At 34.1% G+C, this 20224-nt stretch overlaps 1 protein-coding gene and 1 long non-coding RNA gene across 3 annotated transcripts; both read right to left on the bottom strand.

The window, feature by feature from the left end:
- Nucleotides 1-2231: 2231 nt before the first annotated feature.
- Nucleotides 2232-9587, bottom strand: FZR3 (FIZZY-related 3). 2 transcript variants are annotated; one of them, XM_006846196.3, is made up of 10 exons: nucleotides 8744-9587; nucleotides 7971-8093; nucleotides 7688-7792; nucleotides 4550-4729; nucleotides 4291-4353; nucleotides 3920-4114; nucleotides 3540-3641; nucleotides 2770-2832; nucleotides 2582-2650; nucleotides 2232-2484 (listed from the first exon to the last, which is right to left on the bottom strand). In XM_006846196.3, the coding sequence occupies exons 1-10, from the start codon at nucleotides 9191-9193 to the stop codon at nucleotides 2431-2433; spliced, it is 1404 nt and encodes a 467-aa protein (XP_006846259.1). In that variant the 5' UTR covers nucleotides 9194-9587; the 3' UTR covers nucleotides 2232-2430. The 2 variants fall into 2 exon arrangements, with proteins under 2 accessions (XP_006846259.1, XP_088730857.1); XM_088874731.1 differs by lacking the exons at nucleotides 7688-7792; nucleotides 7971-8093; nucleotides 8744-9587 and adding an exon at nucleotides 5702-5820.
- A 7864-nt stretch (nucleotides 9588-17451) lies between these two features.
- On the bottom strand, nucleotides 17452-18743 carry LOC148780755 (uncharacterized). Its single transcript, XR_016039732.1, has 2 exons — nucleotides 18554-18743; nucleotides 17452-17735 (listed from the first exon to the last, which is right to left on the bottom strand). It is a non-coding gene; the product is annotated as an uncharacterized LOC148780755 (long non-coding RNA).
- Nucleotides 18744-20224: the final 1481 nt, after the last annotated feature.

Here is a 20224-nt window from a genome sequence, read left to right as displayed (position 1 = left end):
AACTCAATTTTTCTCTAGATGACCTCTCTATTTTCTCATCCTCACATACCCATATGCTCCCTCTAAGTGGTCGTTTCATACTCACAGATTCACACTCTCTCACACCAAATAAATTCTTTGGTGTATAGATTCTCTCTTTTTCTAAACTTCACGTACCCATATCGTCTCTAAAAGTTCTTGTAATATATATCTCTTGTACCAAAACAAATACTCTCTCTCTCAAGTCTCAGTCTACCTGCTCATTTCCTCCCTGAAACGCTTCAAGGATTCATAATCCATCTCTTGCCTAATTGCAATAGAGGCGGAGAGAGAGGGTGAAAGGGAGAGAGAAAGAAGGGAAAAAGATATGGCAAGTTAATTACTTCTAAAGATACGACTTGCATTTTTTGTGGGTTTATTATGAAAGTATTTTGATATTAATATAAAATTTCTTTAATTTTATTTGTCTTGTTCTCTTTTGGTATCAAGATGCCTATTATGCAAGTTTCTCTTTCAAATCTTAAAATCTACTCGAACTTTTTATTTGTAATCTTATTGTTTTAAGTTTTTAAATCGAGCCCATAAAAGCATAAAGACATTTATTTGAAGTATGATCGTTTTAGTTATTTTAGATCGAGCCCAAAAAAGTAGAAAAACTTTTATTTTAAGTAGGATAGTTTTTTTGCGTCTTTCAGGTGGGGTACGTGCTCGTAGCCCGCAAAAGTACAAGTTTTAAACAAAGATTTAAGAAAGGTCGGACATCAATTAACTATATATAAAATACCACATGGGAGGAAAGTATGTGTACTCCATTCCAAGTAGTGGTGCGGGGCCATCCACATAGAAATGTGCGACTTCTAGTAAACAATAAAAGGAATTGTATATACTATGAGACCATCTACTCTTGGACAAGGTTTTTATGAGTCCATGTAGAAATGAGCCACCTTTTAAAAATCTATTTTTGAGATTCATTTTTGGACTTAAATTTTAAAAACATGTAATCTCTAACATGGAGAAAATGAATATGAAAAAAGAAAATTTTTTTTAAAATTTAAAATAATAATTCTTCTAAGAAAATATTGGACTGTTAGTTTCGATTGTTTTTAGATGGACCACCTATTTCTTTTACTTTTTGATACAAGGATGTCACAATTATTCTTGGCCATTGGATATGAATTTCGATGAATTAAGTGTGCCAAAACAATCGAAAAATTTTATTTTAAACTTTCAACCTTGGAAATATCTCCCACAACCTAATTTCACAGCTAACCGGTCAATAGTGATTGTGATCTCCTTACAAAAAATAAACAGTTTTATTGTTTGCATTTCCATACTAAAAAGTAAATGAAAAACACATGGGAAATGTTGGGCCTCTACTAAATAAAAATTTAAAAGTAAAAATTCATAAAAATAAAAAATTACATGGAATTGGCCTGTCTCAATTGGTCCATATGGCCATTTTTGATATTTAGACGGAATTGGGTTGATTCTCTGAAAACCAATCTAGATTAATCCAGATCAACAATTTTTTAAAGGAAAAAGTTTATATAAGGATGCTACCTTACATCAGAAAAGGTAGTTTTAATGTTGAAAATCCCTTTGATTGATCATCTCGACATCGAGATGTATGACTATGAAAAATAAAAAGATTTTAAGTCTCAGAAATAGTGCATTTTACAACATATTATCTATACCGTCCATTTTCAAAATTTTCATATGTTTAGACATCGAGATGTATGACTATGAAAAATAAAAAGATTTTAAGTCTAAGAAATAATATATTTTACATCGTCCATTTTCAAGATTTTCATATGTTTATAGATCTACTTTATTTTAACCATTTTTGAAATTTAAAATTTTATAACAAGGTATAAAAAATAGATTTTGAGATAATCCTAATAACATTTTACATCAAAATTATATATATCATGAAGGGCACCTTACCTCTACACCCGTCCGTATGCCAACTGCACCTTTTTTTAAAACCCTTCACTTTTTTCTGCATAAAAGGAAAAAGCATATTATGATGAGACTTTAGTTTCAAATAATAAGTGTGGTTGGATATGTACATGATGCCATCTGATGCCAAACTGAGGCGTGGCAGCCTTCTATCAGCACATAAGGTGGGCTAGGTGCAGTGACTTGTACACTTCGTTTACAAAACATACTACTAGTCTTTTAAACCTGAACTCTAAGAAACTGCATCAATAAATTCCCAATAATGAGAATTGTCACTTGTATCACGGGTAAAATGAGAAAACTAGAAACAAATTTATTGGATATAAGTTAACCAGCGGTACAGATTCTTGCCCCTAAGGTCATCAGTCCAAACAATGCAACCACAAATTTCTTGGATATATATTGCACACGCATAAAACAAACTATTAACACAATGAAATAATAGTGATTTTATTGGGGAATCCATTGTTTCGGATGCTTGAAGAATCTGTGTCACCGAATATGCGTTCGTCCTAAAGACCAAATTCCAGTGTCACGAACAGGAGTCTGGCAAATCAAAGAAAACCCAATTGGTTATATTTCTCCTTAGTGGACCAAACATGCATTTTGAAGTGATCGCACAAGGAAAGCAGATGTATAATACCTGTGTTTTTGCAGAAGGAAAGATATTCCAAAATCTTAGAGTCTCATCACCAGCACCAGTCACAATTGTCTGCAAAAATTCCAGTATGTGAAAATCACAGTTTTCTGTAGCCCACTGACAATGTATAAAATACATATGTCATACATGCATAGAGATAGATACAAAGTTATATACAATATTTGTTTTACCTGTCCATCGGGTGAAATGGCAAGATAGAGAACTCTCATGCTGTGGCCTGTCAAGGTTGCAACCTGTCCACCAAACAAATGTCTCAGTTCCAAATTGTGGTACTAACCATCCTTTTCGGAAGTAACTTAGGATAAGACATTCTAAGTAGCAATTTTTTACATTGTTGCATCAGTTCTAATTCTCCTGAAATCAATTCAAGGAACTGTTTTCAACATGAGGAAAACTAGTTTTATTAATATGCTTCAACTTCAAATGTAAATTCCAAGATATGAATGTAAGACCAGTTTTATTAATATGCTTCAACTTCAAATGTAAATTCCAAGATATGAATGACCAGTTTTATTAATATGCTTAACTGTAAATATACATCCCAAAGTGTATGACTATATCATGTGGCCAATTTTGAAATAGACTCTACATTAACGGAACTTGCAATATATAGTTTTTCCTTCGAGGTCCATGTTTAAACATTGAAGTTCAAGGATGTTTCTGAATCTCCAGCCTTATATGAAATTCTGGTCGAACTTTGGGACAAGTTCTTCTATCTAGGTCAAGATAATAAATCATTAATGGAGAATAACTGCCAAAACTTGCTCAAATTCAGTCAACATCTCCATTGTCTTTGACCAAATTTTGAGATCTAATTCGGTCTTAGCAAAATATTATGGTTTCTTTCAATATTTACCAATAAGGAACCACCATTTGAAACTAGAATTCAAAGCAATTTAATGATCCAAAATAGAATCCCAAACAAACAAGCATTCCATACCTTCCCCATCGTGGGGTATTTCCACACCATGATTTGGTTCTGGGAGTATCCATGAGCGCTCACTAGCTCATTCACATTCTTACACCACGCAAGGTTGCAAACCTGCAAAATTTCTTCTATAAGACAGTATTTTGACAGGTAACTTGGGAAAAAAGCACAAAAAAGTGTATGTGCCTCCAAGTATCCACTTTAATGGTGAATGGTGTTAAATAGAGAATGGGACCCACCATTTGGAGGGCATGTCTTTCTGGCAGGTTCCACTCTTTCTCCATGATCACCACCACATCAATGGATGGCGATGACCCAATTTTGATTACGGTTTTTCATAGACTGTCTCAGATTATATAGCGTACTTTTTCTGTCAAAAATTAGGACCTAACCTGGCTGCCTGTGTCCACTGAATTTAATAGAGTACCACTTGAAGTGTTCCAAAAGCGAATACACCTATCTGCGGTTCCACCTCCAGATGCGAGAAGGCCATGCTGGTGAGGTGACCAAGTAATGGCTTTTACAGCGGCAGTATGCTGTGTAAGCTTCAAGACTGGCTTTGTCGATTGTTGATTCCAAACTAATAACTGAACCCAATCCAAAGAAGCCATTGTTAAACAAGGGATTGAGATTCTAAAAGCTTTCAATTTCTCTCAATCTCTATTTTGCTGAAGCGCGTGTGTGCACAAGAGAGAGAGAGAGAGAGAGAGAGGTCGGAGTATTGAAAGGGTATGATGCTGAAAGGACAGAAAGTGTAATTTACCTGATTATCGTTTCCACCAGAAGCAAGTTCTCGATCATCATGGGACCATTTCAACCCACAAACCTGAACAGAAGCATATAGAAAATCTGAATAATGATAAACTGAGTATGGTTGTCAAAATCTTTCTGTATGTATCAAATCAAATTATATATGCCCTCTCTCTCTCTCCCCCCCCCCCCCCCCCCCCTTTCCCCCCCTTCCCCACTCCCCCACCACAAACCACAAAAAAAACAATGAAACACCTAATTTATATCCTTACCTCAGATTTATGACCAACGAACTTGCTAACAAAGTCAGTGGAGACACGAAGATCGTGTTGTAATATACTCCTGTCTCTGCTTCCAGAAGATAGTATGCATGAACTCCAAGCCAGAACTCCAGATCTCGCCTGATGACCGCCCATGTTCCTAACCTTTTTGCAACGGGCACTGTCCCATATCTGTCAAAATTGGATATATTGTCAGGTCTCAATTAAGCTATTAAATGGTTAAGCCATCTCAACCACCTAGAGATTGCTAGTTGAATCCAGAAAAAGAAATCACAGCAGCGAATCTTTTAATGGGAGTGTTTGATTTAAGCTTAAAACTCGTTTTGTTGTCCTTGTGACATAACTATTAAGCAACTGGATATAAAATTCACAAAGTTTATGTTGTGGGACACGCTAATGGTGACACATGAAGCACCAAGGGTAATGTCCTTCCTACCCTGAATTTTTTTTGTTTAATGAACTCTCCCTGCATTTAAACTACTCTCTACCTTGACTGTTCATAACGTTTATATTCCCCTCCTAAGGTTGCAGTCTTTTGGTCTCAGATTGAAAGTGTATGACCTTTGACAAGAGTTTCTAAATGCACAAAGATTCATAGCTTGGAATTAAAAGATATTCGAGGAATTACATCAAATGAGTTTGACAAAAAAGGAGAAATTGATGAATAGGGCAAAGGAAAACCTTGTATGAGCAAAAATGAAAGCCAGAAGATAAATCTTTTCAAAAGAAATGAAAGCAAGAAGATAAAATTCAAGTGCATGGTACAAGAACAACTCATTGCTACTAGAATCTCCTTGCTCCAAGAAAATCACTCATCAACTACTCTGAGACAATTTAAGGTGTAACAGAGGGTTCAAGGCAACTTGGAGTGGAGCTGAGGAGATCTCAATTTGACAAAAAACAGGTGTCAACATCTTTGACAAAACTTGTCGAAATGCTACAAGACTCCAAAGGACTTGTAGTTCCCAACTATATGCTGCAGGTCTATAAGGGTTCCGCTACAAGTATTTTCTTCAAACAAACCAATTCTAATGAAAATAGAAAATTAGTATGACATTTAAAACTTAACAAAAGTTCAGATCCCTCAAGTAATGTGGATCAATATGTAAAACATAGGAGAAGGCCTTGAAAGCTCTTGAATACCATAGATTAGAGTAAACATTCCAGAGGGGATTGATAGTTAGTTAGAGAGAACCTAATCTTGCAAGCCTTTACATGATTAGAATAGTTCACATGTGAAAACTCAAATACAAGACAGGGACATTGCGCATGAAAGCAATTGGGGGAATAAAAAAGGACAGCTCATAAAGAAAACCAGATCTGCCAATCTGTCAAGGAATAAATACCCAAAAATGCTGACATTCCTGTAACATCACAATATCAAGGAGGAGCTAGAGCATTTCTGCATCATGTGTGGAATGGCCGACAGGTGGGATCAAAACCCAAAAGCATATTTGGAAAAGGAATTTGGAAAAGGAACTAAGACTAAAGGAACTGAGACTATGTCTTGAATTCAAACTTCACAGCATTTATAGCAATTGTATCTCTTTGTACATGCGTTTTTATCATTATATACCAAAAACATAAGGCACCAGAGAAGTACAATGGTGCCCACTAACTTTCATATGTATGTATAGCCATGCAAATAGAAGGCCAGCATGGGAACATTGGCTAATTGTGCACGTGCTGATGGTTTTGTTCTATCGTAAACTAGCCAGATTCATGCAACCAAGTAGAAAACACACACTAAGCTTCTCAAGTCTCATTCTTCAATATCGGAAAATGCCAAACAAATATCTTTATAAAAGTACACAATATTTTCAGCATCTTATGAATCCTTCAATCTTAGTCTTCACTAAGAAAAAAAACAGTAAATGTAGTATACGAAAATGTGGATTTTGAATAAACTATTCCAGAATTATTTCCACAAATTACTCTAAATGGAGTAGAAAGATGCCACAAATAGTTTTTACCCATTCAAGTAATGAATACAAAGCCATGATTTAGAACTATAGATGTATTTTTTTATTTTGATGTCCGTCCCATGCTGCATGGGCATGGAAACCTATGTCAGAGTCAAACACGGGAATGAAGTGACTGATGCCTCATGAAGAACAAAAGAATCAGTGCTGGTATGTATGACGGTATGCACTTGACATGGGTATGGAACCCAAATTGGAGAATCCATGTAGCATAGCATCCATATTATTCCTGATCTAGAATAGTATAGATGCATGGTTAAACGTTTACAACTCCGCAGAGGAAAACGACTATACCACGACAAAGTGAAAATACTCAAAAGGAGAAATCTAGCTTTTAGGGAAGTGTTCAAGATGATGTTTTATATGAGTAGAGGCCATCACATCATCACTTTTCCATTACAAGATATTCGCAAGGTATTATGTCAATTCGGGAAACTTCTGCTCCATATGTGTTTCTCTTTATGAAATTATTATTCATTGTTCCCACTATTCACTCAAAGTATTCCCTACAACAACCTTCAAGATCAACTAGGAATGTCCCTATCATTTCGGTGCAAGATCTGACAAATTTTAGAACAGGGTATTCTCTTTTGTTGGTCTTTAGTTTAGAGCCTTTTGCATGCCAACACCAAATTTTGACCGCCGCTTTGGGTGAATTTTTTTGCTCATCGTCACTTTTTTCTCTTGGCATTTGGATTATTTTTAGTATAGAAGTGGTCTAGCCACAACTTCTCATGTACTCTCATGTAAGAGATATCAATCCTTACCACCTTTCCATATTCTAAAATGAACCCTCCAAAGACCCTCAAGATTTCCATACAATGGTCTCTCTAAACTTCTAAAATCTACAATTACCCATTGCAATCAATGAATCAAATGTTATACCTTTCAGGATCAAACTAACCTAACACAGGTCTAGTGATCTCAATTGATCGATCCGTTGTCCTTCCAATAACGAAAAACATTATCCAAACTTTGTTTAAATCTTGATAAGTTGTTGTCCTCTAATTGTAGACATCTGACCTAGGCATTGTTTAAGCTACATTAACTCTCGTGCACACTTCAGCATCATTTTCCAATGTAATTCAGATACAGAAAGAGCAGGAAATTCTAGAAAAAAAATTGCAGGTTAGCGCTAATAGATTACCTGAACGTCCCCAGAAATGGTGCCAATGGCGAGATAAGATCCTTCTCGAGTCCATTGCACGGCACATACACTATCACTCGGGCCCAAGTCACACAGCTTTGTCACCTGTAAATGCAGAGATGATAAGAAAATTTCAATAATACGAAATGGGAAAATTACACAGAGGAGTTGGTCTCTCTCTCTCGATGATTTTACCCTCCTTTTCTATACACAAGAAACATCTCTCTTTCTCTACTGCATGAAGAATTTGGTCATATTGATGGGAGAGAGAGAGCAAGAGTACCTTGCTGGTAGAAGCACTCCATAGATAAACGCAGGTGCCTAATCCAACGGCCAACACATTCTGAGAGGACCAATCCACCAGGTTCAGATAAAAATCGTCTTGAAGAGATGGGGCGTCCAAAACCTGCGACCAGTCAATCCCCACCGTTAATCAAAGTGGGTGCAATTGTTCAGTGAAGCACGTATACATGAAGCAGTGTCTCTAGTAGTTAGCATGAAGCAGATAAAGTGTATGTGCTCTGCCAATTCTCTCTCTAGGAAAGAAGGGGCTCCTTGAAGGTGCCATGTGTACGGACCAAAACATCCTAAGCCACCCTAGGAGCCCCCGATCCCGTTCATTTTCCTGTGATAAAAAACATCTACCCTTTCCAAAGATCTCTCACAGCTCTCTCTTGAATTTATCTCTCTTCCATTTCTCCCTGTTTCTCACCTCTCTCTCTCTAAAGATTCATCTCTCTCTCACATCTCTCTCCCTAATAGAGAGAGACGACAAAGGGCGAAGGCATATACCCCTTTTAGAGAGAGAAAGAAAGATGACAAAGGGGGGGCAGATTTCTGCCTTCTTTTACAGAGAGGAGAGAGATGAAGTGGCCAGACTTCTGTCCCCTTTTAGAGAGAGAGGGGGAGAAAGAGGGAGAAAGAGAGGGGGGAGAGAGAGATGAATAACTTGGGGTGATACCCCCTCATCAGCTCACTCGGACGAGACTGGTTGGGCTCGGCTGAGTCTTGAATCAAAGATTCAAAGTTCCAGAATAGCCAGCTGAGGGAACGGACCTTGTTCGGCGTTTTGGGGATTTTCCTCGGGGCCTTAGGTGGAGTAGGAGCTTCGATCCAATCGGCAGGAGACTCATAAGGTGAGCTCGGTGTCGAACCTCTAATGGGATCAGCTTTAAACCTAAATAAATTCTTGCTGGGGCTAGCTGGCGAACCCAACAAAACCCTAGATGATCTTCCTGAAAATTTCTCAGGCGTTGATGGGGAGCAATCTGAACCCAAGAGCTCGCTTCTTAAAAGATTGCAGTAGGCCTCGTTTCCCCCTTCTTTTGATGGAGATGCCTTCTCATTTACAGAGAAGCAATGGAGCCTCGAAGAAGATCGGCAAGGGATGAATCGATCGCTGTAAATTGTGGGTTTCGAAGGGGAAGAAATTGTGGAGAGGGTGTGAAGGGACATGCCAGAAGGGAGATTCAAGGTAGTTTTCCTGCCATTGTTGCCGGAATCCATGGCTCTCCGGCAAGTGTCCACTGAATTTCCAGCAGATTGATGGCTGGGTTCTGCTCTGCTGCTGGTTGAGAGGAGAAGCTCCAATGGGGGGATGAGCAGCAGAAAGCTTGTGAATGGAGGAGGAGGAGAAGGGTTTTCAAATTTGAAAACAGGAAAGGAGGGATCGATGAGCTCAGCTGTGTTTTGTGAAATGGAAAATGGCCTGCTGTTTGACCGTTAGAATTCGGACGTCCAACGGTCACTAGGGCCCCACACGTGGACCAACCCTCTAAACTCTTTCTCTCTCTAAAAGTCCTCTCTCGCTCATAAAACGACGCTTCCCGCTCTCTCCTTTTTTAAGGAAAATTGTTTCATGCGGGCTGTACGGCATTTCTACACATGCGGTCCAAGCGTAATGAGATGGATGCAAGTAGGTGTTTTTATCTTAAAAACTTAATGAAACTGATTGTCCGAATGTTTTTTTATTAGAATTATTATTTTTAATTTTTAAAATTTATTTATTTATATTCATGATATGTATATTAGATATTATATATCTTTAAAAATTAAGCCCTACAATCCACCTCAAAAATATATTTATTAAAACGCCATCATTTCTATATACACGGGCATGGCCGCATAGAAACCGGGTCCCTCTTTCGAAGCCTCTCCGCACTCTCTTTATAGGGTCAAGCTCTCCTCTCTCTCTCTCTCTCTCTCTCTCTCTCTTTTGTAGCCCTACCTATTTGTTATCATATTTTTTTTTTCTAATGTTTTAGATTGGAAATCTTTCTAACTTTTTGTATCTTAGATTTATATTTCTCTTATTTTTTGAAAAAATTTGAAAAAGTTTATATAAGGTTCTGACAACCTTAAAGAATTAAGGTGCACATCAAAAATTCATTATAAAAGGTTGTTTTGATGTTGGAAGAATGTCTAATTGATCATCTTAACATCGAAATGTATGAATATAAAATTGAAAAAAGATTTCAAGCTTAAAAATTGGGTATATTGCAACACATTATCTTGACTGACCATTTTTAAGATTTTCAAGTATTTATAGATCTACTTCATTTGAACCATTTTTGGAGTTTAAGATTTTATAATTGGGATTGTATAGAATGAGACCATTTACTTTTGGGAAAAGCTTATATAGAGTCGAGGCTCTAAACAATCAAATTTGAGCCTACATAAAAAATTTCACTAGAAGAGGTTGTTTTGACGTCCAAATATCTTTAAATCGAACATCTCAACATCGATATGTATGGACATGAGAAAAAAATGGATTTAAAGTTTTGGAAATACTGTATTTTGTAACACATTTTTGGCCCGTCAATTTTCAAGATTTTCAAATTTTTATAGATCTGTCAATCTATATTATTTTTAAAGCTTTAAACTTTATAAATAAATATTAAAATATATTTTAAGGCTCTCACAAAGATTTTCAATATTAAAACCATGTTTCTCGATACTATTTGAAGGTAGGCTCTAATTTGATTGTTAAGAGCGTAGGCTCTATACAAACCGAACCTTTTACTTTTTATTGGAGGTGATCAAGTACAACCATTCGATACAAAATTTGAAATTTGATTGCTTGTGTGTGTGTCACAAAGTTCGAGAGGATTTCTTTTGAAGTTTGAGCTTGGTCAATATTATAAATGTAGTCATCTAATTTCACAATGGTCAAGATTAACTGTGACCACCTTCTACCAAAGATAAATAGTCTCATTGTATACTTTTTTTTTATAATTAGATATGAAAATAGATTCTCAAACCATCTTAAGGTTTTTTACACCAAAATTATATTTAAGATGGAATTTGGAAGTGTGCCTTAATTTGATTATTTAAGATTGCAACTTTATACAAATCATACCCTTTATTTTTTTTATCTTTTTCAAAATGCTCTCACTTAGGATTTTTAGTGTTCACCAAACTTGGAACGTTAAACATCATAATTGAAAACGCTTCGAACTTTCAAGGACTGAAAAGTTGGGACTTCGGATCATGAAAGTGAATTGGCAAAAAAAAAAAAAAAAAGGTTCTGAAGGCAAAATAGAAAAAATGGGAGAATTTTATAATAATCTATTATATGTGTAGCACTAATGGGTTGGTAATTTCTGCATTTCCCCACTACCTCAAGGTGACACCGAAGGTCTTCCTCCTTTCGTGCGCCCTCACCTCCTCCATGAGAATGATCCACTGGATTCATTGCAACACCCCGAACAATGGGGCCTCTGCCTTATGAATACTCTTTGTTAAACATATTGTGTTATAATATTCTAAAACAAATGACAAATATGTGTAAAAAAACAGTATGATCCCTTGGGTAGATACTCCCTTTGATAATATTTTGTTTAGGAGGTGTAAAATTAATCAAAATTTTATTTTTACTTTTAAACATATTACTTTAGTGGATCCTGGATCCCAAACTTTTTATCCGAAAAACACCAAGTGGTAACGATGGAGCAAAAGGAGCATGTAATTTCCAAACAAAGGGGTTAATGGGAGCCTTTAATAGAAGCCTGTTCTACAATTATTTTTGACGTTTTAAAAAACAACCAATATCTTAAGGGTGCAGTTGGCATTCAGATGCATCAGTAGTTGTAGAGGTATTGTGCACTATCAAATTTAATCATGGTATATAATTTTGATGTAAAATGTTCTTAGGATTATCTCAAAATCTATTTTTATATCTAATTATAAAATTTTAAATTTCAAAAATAGTTAAAATCAGGTAGATCTATAAACATATGAAAATCTTGAAAATGGATGGTGTAGATCATATGTTGTAAAATGCACTATTTTGAGACTTAAAATCTTTTTATTTTTCATGGCCATACATCTCGTTGTCAAGATGATCAATCAAAGGGTTTTTCAACATTAAAACTACCTTTTCCGATGGATTTTTGAGTTGAATCCGTAGTTCTACGTTATAAGGTTTCATCCTTATATAAACTTTTTCCATATCTTAAAGGGTGCGGTTTGTATAGAGCCGAGGCTCTAAATAATCAAAGTAAAGCACACCTTCAAATAGTATCGAGAAATGGGGCTTCAAAGTTGAAAATCTTTGTGATAGCCTTAAAATATATTTGCATCTTTAATTATAAAATTTAAAGCTTAAAAAATAGTGTAAATCGAGCAAATCTATGAAATCTTGAAAATCTTGAAAATTGACGGTCCAAAAATACGTTATATGCATTATTTTCAAATTTTGAAACCATTTTTTTTCTCATGTCTATGTATCTTGATGTCGAGATGATCAATTTGAACATATTTGAGCATCATAACAACCTTTTCTAATGAAAATTTTGAGGTGGGCTCTAATTTAATTGTTTATAGCCTTGGCTCTATAAACTTTTTCCTGGCTTAAATGCAATGACAAGATAGTTCACTATGGATTTAATAAGGTATCCCACTAATTTCAAAGTTTCTAAAACATAATACCTTATTAAAAAAAAAAAAAAAGTTGAATTGGAGCGTAAAACAACATATCCAATTCAACCGTTCAAAAAAAAAAAAAAAAAAAAAAAAATCCAATTTACTTGAGTTTCACATTCATTTTATTTTATGAGCATAATGTTAGAAACTCATATTTTAAAATTTCATTAATAAATCGAAACAAATTTTAATATATTATTATAACTAAAATTATAATTGAGCAATATTTCAATTAATATATAAATAAATTCAAAATTATAAGTACTTTAATCGCTGATAGAGTTAATAGAGTCACTAATGTTTTCAATTATGTACTCAGCTCTATAAGTGACCAAATTAGTAGTTAATTTTGAAATCAATATTGTTTTGAGTCGAACTAGATTTGTTTGAGGTGAAATGGCCCCTGAATTGGAATGGCCATCTCAGTCTCGAACTATAGGACTTAAAGTGGTGCATATACGGCATGCAATTAAATATGAATTTTTTTTCATGCGGGCTGAACTGTATTTCTACATATGTGGCATCCCTCTTAAAGATGGATGCAAATAGGTGTTCCGTCTAAAAACAATGAAAACCAACGGTTCAAATATTGTTTTACTAGAATTATTATTTTTAGTTTTTTAAATTTATTTATTTTTTCATATTCATGATTTCCATGGTAGAGATTACATGTCCATAAAAATTAAGTCTTAAAATCCATCTCAAAAATAGATTTATTAAGAAGCCCACAATTCTACATATGCGGGCTTGGCCGCATAGAAACCGGGTCCATTAAATATCTCTTGTATTTTGGTTACATGAATATGTTTTCAATTATCCTAAGTAAAATAAATTTGTACTCCTGTGGGATTGAATTGGTCAATTATTACCTCGGGCAAAAACCAAGCCGTGGGCATTTTAAAGATCCCAAATTTCGGAAGGTATCATGTACATGCTAGATACCAATTCTTTGAGAATGGGATTGGAGTCGTGGTGGTAGCATCACTTGTGCCTTAACTAAAGTTTAAGCTTCCTTTCTCAAATCATGCATTAAAAAATAACTAAGGATTTCAAAAAACCGGTAAGGGCATGTCATCCCCACTGAATTATCCAAATAATAATAATAATAATAAAACTCTAAAAAACAAAAAAAGAAGCTATTCATTAGCTAGATCTTTTCCCTGATAAGTTTAGTATACAACTTGTTTCTTAGAGTGCATATTCGGCCTTGGTTTCAACTCCAAAACTGGAATTTGATGCTACACAATATACACTCAAAGCTCTAAAGGCACTTAAACAATTAATGCAATTTAATGCTATAAAGGTTAGACAAGATACTTTATTTATTTTGAATTCAATATCTTTATACCAAAAGACAATTTAATAATTTAGCACTCTAAAAAAATATTTCATAAGTTTTGTAATAACTTATTAAAAGAAATACCATATTGAATTAAAATTGACATTTATTCTAAAAGTTATAAATTTAATTAAACGCAAAAAATACTTGAAATGCATAATTATATCGTATTTTTAATCTTTTTCCAAAGTGATCAATCTCTTTATACCAAAAGATAAGTAGTTTTTCTTCAATCTAATAAAATACTTGTTAATTTGGTAATTTTGTACGAAATACTAATAGTTTCTTCAATTTAATAACATGTTTCATTAAAAAGGCGCACCTTGTAAAGAACAAATTTATTGTATGATAAAATAATATATTTCAATTAAAGTAAAATTTGTATTTATATTTTCTAAATATTTATTTTAAAAATGTAAATATCTCATAACAATAATTTCAAAATGTCATTCTTTTTAGAAAATTTAATAAATGAGTTTATAATTAAGCAATATCCTAATTCATAAACAAACTTAAATTTAAAGCATAAAATTTTATTCTTAAATAAAATTATTTTTTATAGAAGGTGTGTATAAGATCACCCACACTTTCATTTATTTACTTGACACTTTGGTGATCAAATTAATAGGTAAGTTCTCATTAACAAATGTTAACTTTAAATCTTTATTAACTATTTATAACTTTATAACTATAATACCAACTTATCAATCGAATGAGACATATAGTAAATCATGACAATTAGAGTATTTTTTAAGCCACTTAGAGTTGACACCTATGATACCTAATCTCATGACACAAGTTGAGCGGGTAGCACAACATAGTACCACCACAAATATAAAACATTACATGCAAGCCGCAGTTTAATTAATATGTGAAAAAAAGCAAAAAAATATCGGGTTTTAAATTCAAAAGAGAAATCTCAAATCATCAAAAAGAACGGAGAGAGAGCGATTCGAACCCTCGATACAAATAGCTTGTACAACGGATTAGCAATCCGATGCCTTAATCTACGCAGCCATCTCTCCCAATTGGATTGGAAAAGGAGATTAATATAGAAAATCATATTTTAATAAAAATCTTATGCTCTCTCTTAGAAGACTCAAATCGCGTGTGAAGCATGTTCACTTTGCTATTAGATATTTATGGAGACATGAATACAAATTTTTCACTAAATTATCATCTTGTCTTAGCATAATTTCTATAGTACTCTCCATCTTTTAGGAAGAACGCGCATATTATGATCCATAAGACTACGCAGCATTTGAAAAACCCTATAGACCAAGCAAATCAATCGTTTAGGAGACCAGTCCGAAATAATGATTTGGTAATCCGGATCGATGGATGGATTAGGCAATTCAATTTTTTTTTAGAACTTGTTGTACATATTTTTTGGGTTTAAAAAACAGTGGGGGTAATGCATTATGGATTTCATTATTTTACAAAACTCGTAAATATTGAGAAATCGTTTTATTTTTTAATGTCAGTTGACCATTACAATTATTTTACAATAAAAATAGAGCATACATTTATCATGAATATAACCTAATAGAGCATACCATTATAAAGATATAACCTAATGCCAAAACATACAACGACGTTCTTTGTCTTTATTACGTTAAACTCATTGGTCAAATTGTTGAGACAAATTAGTGAGCCAGTTGATATGACTTTAGGGGTTCAAGCTCTTTAGTATCTGACGGACAAGATAGTACTTTGTTTAAAGACTTACAATATTATTTTCACAATTGTAATTAAAAAGAGAATTATTAACATTTTATACATTCTATTTTTTAAAATTTGAGATTTACAATTTACAAGATAGTATTTTTTCAAAAACGTTTGTCACCATTTGTTATAATAAATATAGTAGTTAGAGTTTACAATGATACAATTACAAATGGGATTATTATTATTAAATATTGTATATGTTCCATTTTATAAATTCTATTGTTATATTATATAAAAATTATAATGTACAATATAATAATTTTTAAAAAGAACTATATATTTTATTGTAATAATAAATAAATATAGTAATAACAAACCTTTTTAAGAAATTTTATTTCATAGTAAAACAAAATAAAAATATAAAATAAAGTATAATAAATATAGATTAGAAAATTCAAGAAAAAATAATATAGACCCCCATAAAACAAAAGCCCTGACAAAATTTCTCATTATAACCTCCAAATATATTTTTTTCCCAAAATGTGCGATCTTTTATCTAAAATATGAAAATCGAGCCAAAAAAAATATATATTTATAAAAAAAAGGGAAAAAAATCTAATTGTTAGCATTAATCATTTCTAATAAGATATCTAGTGGAGCCCATAAAGGAAATTTATTCACAATATTTTTTTAAAAAACGAGCACTTTTTTGGGAAAATCTACATCCAAGTAGTTTTGAGGCTAGATCTAAATAATAATAGGTTTGTATCCATTAAATTGGATCAAATAGAGATGAATGAAGATTCATTTGAATAAAATTTGAACAAATTTGGTTAAAAATTGAAGAAGAATTGGTGGATTTTCAAGAACCCCATGATTACAATGAAATCCTTTTAAAAATAAAATGAAATAACAAAATATAAATTGAAAATTATGGATAACCAATATAGAAGAAATCAAGCTCCTCGTAGATCATAACCCCTAATGTGATTTGCAGAAATACAATAAAAGAATTGATCTTTGGCAGATTTAAAAAACACAGATGGACGAAAAGTAAAAAATTTTTGGGCTAGATCCCCAAAAAAAAAACGGGACTTTATCAGTCAAATGGATTTTCTTGCCAAAGAAATCCATAAAAATTATCATAAATCTATACAAATTATTTTAATAATTTTTCGTCAAAACAAATCATTTTGGCATTGATTAAAAATATTTTTAAATAAAATTAAGATCATTGGAGTTGAATTACAAAATGGAGCACTCCACTTGGCTAGATCTAAAATTCAAAGCCACATTTTTGGATTGACCCATAATGTGTAATCAGGGGCTCATGATTTCATTCTATCAAAGTCAAACCAATGTGTGATTTTGAATCCCCGAGTTTAGGCAGATTTTAGGTGCACCCCTTAGAGTACATGCACACAAAATGCGGGGGTTCCTCTTTTGGCACATGTGCATAGCTCTATCCAGTGGATCTCTGGAAGAGCAGCTACCCATACATTGCGAATGTATATACATATGCTGCGAGAGGTTTGTAGGTGTCAGGGATTTTGGCAGATGCCCTCTATTGGCTCTGACCTTCCATACATGACTTTTAGTCATCAAGCGCATACATAAACCATATTGCTTTTTTCTATCACTAAGTCATGAGGCACAAACATAACAACTGAGTTTGAAGTAGAGGTAATCCTCAACCCTTTTGGTACCTCCCCTATATAAATCCTTCTCATAACATAATCGGGGTTCCATGACTCTTGGTCCTAGTGCACTAAGATCCGAGAGTCATGTTCTCATACTCTTACTGAAGTAACGAGTAATTGAAAATGAAAGAATTTAAAGCCTTAAAGGACATAATTCTAATATTGTGAGAGAGAGAAATTAATCAATAGGGTCCAACCAAATTGTTCTCTCATGATAGCACAAGTGACAACCCACCAAAATGGGGCAAAGAACTAGAGAAAGAAGAACCCCTAGAAGTCAACAGGGTGTAGGGTATGTCTCTATTAAGGGGGGCATCCCAATGTTAAGAAGATCTACCTGATGGCCTAGAAATGCCCACCGTCGAAGAAGACTCGATGGGGGCATCCTCATTTGGTGAATCGATGGAGGCGTCCTCATCTGGCGATAACGAAACAATAAGAGAAGTAAGTGAGTTTGAGGCCTCATCTTATGTATCATAATCCACCACATGGCACAGCATGGCTCTCCTCATCCAAGGGTCTCATCATGACTCGAGCATTGAGGACGAGCCGATGATAGAATTAATTCTTCAAAAAGCAACTTGAGGTTTATAAAAAAGATCAACGAAAGGTTTTCAAAGATCCAAGTGAGGCATTTACAGCCACTTAGGTTCAATACTCTAGGGCATTAAAGACTGAAGTAACATTATGCTGCAGATAATTAAAACTAATCTTTAAAAGATGCACCAGCACAATGGGATCAAAGACCATCTTTCTCGGTCCCATGTCTTTAGAATCGTTGATCCAAGCATTATCAGGGATTTAGAGATCATGGAGCTATAAATAGGATGGTGCATGATATCTTCTAAAAGCGCCCCACACACACTGTTCTTTTAATATTCTTACACATGGGCAGTTAATCTAAAATTAGTTTAAGATCCCAAATTTAAATTAAAACATGTTGAAAAGTATGAAAGAAGGACATGTGTGATCTAGCTGGAGTATATAATAAATTTTTTTGTTTTTTTATTTTTCAATTCTTTTATTTCTTCACGGTCTAGATCACTCACAAAAAGTCTTTTTACAATATAACAACCCCAAATAAAGTAAAAGAAAATAATACAACTAGGATCTCTAGAACTTGAAGTCATTCAAAACCATATTTTTCATTAACAAAGAAAAGGCACAACCTATGCTTAGAAATAAAAGATATGATAAATAAATATGGAAGAAACAAAAGAGAGCGCCGAAAATTACCTCAACCGGGCTTAGTACACCCTACGATACGTCTCCTCCTTCCGATGGTGCTCGGGATCTTTGATCGGTCTATTGATTTCTCATTCTTATGAAAAAACCCAATCATTGCGCATGGATCTTGATCTAGAATCACCCACCTAAAGCCTCAATGCTTAAACCTAATTAGAGCCCCTTGGCTTGATCCTTATGAGAGATAGAAATCAAGAAAGGAGGGAGAAAATTGCAAGCTAGGGATGATCATTTTGCTGCCCATAAAATCACATAACTAAAACCTAGCCTGATTTATAACCCATGAAAGAGATTCAAGCTTAACCTAGCTTAGCTTGGGCGTGCCCCTTTAGGATAGTTTGAGAGAGAGAGAGAGAGAGAGGCATGCTAAGGTGGGGTGTGGCCCTTTAGGTTTCTTGGAGAGGGAGAAAGAGTGTAATCTATGTGGGGCGTGCCCCTTAGAGAGGCCAGAGAGAGATTTTATTTTCGAGAGAGTAAGTAAGTGGTGTAGAGAAAAAGGAGGAGAATGATCTATTTTATTGATTTTTCATGCATTAGGGTTTGCTATAAAATCGTAAGAGCAAATTTTAACCGTCAATTTAAAGTGACTTGTGGGATGATAGATGTGAGTCATCCATTCTTTAGATCCACCATCAAGATGCTAAGGAAGATGCTAGAACCTTATCCTACCATTCTTAAACTTATTCTCATCAAATAAGTTAAATAAAAAAAATATTTCTTTACTTTATCTAATAGTAAACATTCATTTCTTATTTCTCAATCAAACCTTCTTGATCATCAAGATTTTCTAAAACCATATATTTTATTCCTTTATTGCAAGTAGGTTTCTCACCACAAAAAGAGAGCCAACTAGCACGAGATGCCTCTCACAATATTTAGCAAGAAAAGATAATCCCCTCTGGGTGTGGCATGCCACCATTTGGTGTCTACCCATGAGCCCCACCCAATTGTCCCATGTAATTTAAATGGGCCTCAATAATTATGGAAGGTCTCACATATTTTTGAAACAATAAAAATTGATTTTTAGATTTTTTTTAACCTCTTAGTTTATTTAAAACTTTAGAAATGAATTTCTCTTGATATATAAATCTAAATGACAAAATTAAAATATCAGAAGATTCATAAAAATTCAAATAAACATTCTAAAAATCAAATAACATAAAATTAATTAAATTAAATTAATTTTGATAGGAATCAGATCTGAATAGGTCTAGGATTTAATCAGCGCATAGGAGCACTCCACCTTCAATTGTGGACCATGATCCACACTAGCTTTTTCAAACTGACCCAATAGTTCCCATGACTCACAATCCATTACAGGGGCTCATGATTGGACTGCCAAAGTTAATCAATGGGTTAGGGGACATAATTTCAGCATGTGGATTTCAAGTTCTCCCCTAAGGACAAACCATGATCCGCTAGACCATGATGCAACAATGACTCTATAGTACTTAGTGGTAATCTCTTGCACATGTACATGTTTCACCTTCAATGATAAATTACTATCTTAGTACGGCTATCTATGTATATGCCATGTGAGGATACAATAATGATGTTTTAGTCCTATCTCTATAGACTATTTATTATATACACAAGGGTCACACAGTCTTTCGGCTCTCATCTGGGTATACTTCAGCCTCATCAAGGGCTAACCAACTAAAC

The sequence above is a fragment of the Amborella trichopoda genome, chromosome 8 (assembly GCF_054954075.1).
Source record: "Amborella trichopoda isolate Santa Cruz 75 chromosome 8, AtrichopodaSantaCruz75HAP2 v2.0, whole genome shotgun sequence".
Classification (NCBI taxonomy): domain Eukaryota; kingdom Viridiplantae; phylum Streptophyta; class Magnoliopsida; order Amborellales; family Amborellaceae; genus Amborella; species Amborella trichopoda.
Note: the sequence above shows the minus strand (reverse complement) of the source record. Positions and strands in the feature narration are given on the sequence as shown.

What these genes read in the sequence shown, in the direction of transcription:
- FZR3 (XM_006846196.3), bottom strand. Translation starts at nt 9,193, where the DNA reads ATGGATTCCGGCAACAATGGCAGGAAAACTACCTTGAATCTCCCTTCT. An exon ending in TCGTTGGTCATAAATCTGAG is followed by an intron (nt 4,354 to 4,549) that starts GTAAGGATATAA and finishes GCTTCTGTTCAG; the next exon opens with GTTTGTGGGTTGAAATGGTC. An exon ending in CCATTTCACCCGATGGACAG is followed by an intron (nt 2,651 to 2,769) that starts GTAAAACAAATA and finishes GAATTTTTGCAG; the next exon opens with ACAATTGTGACTGGTGCTGG.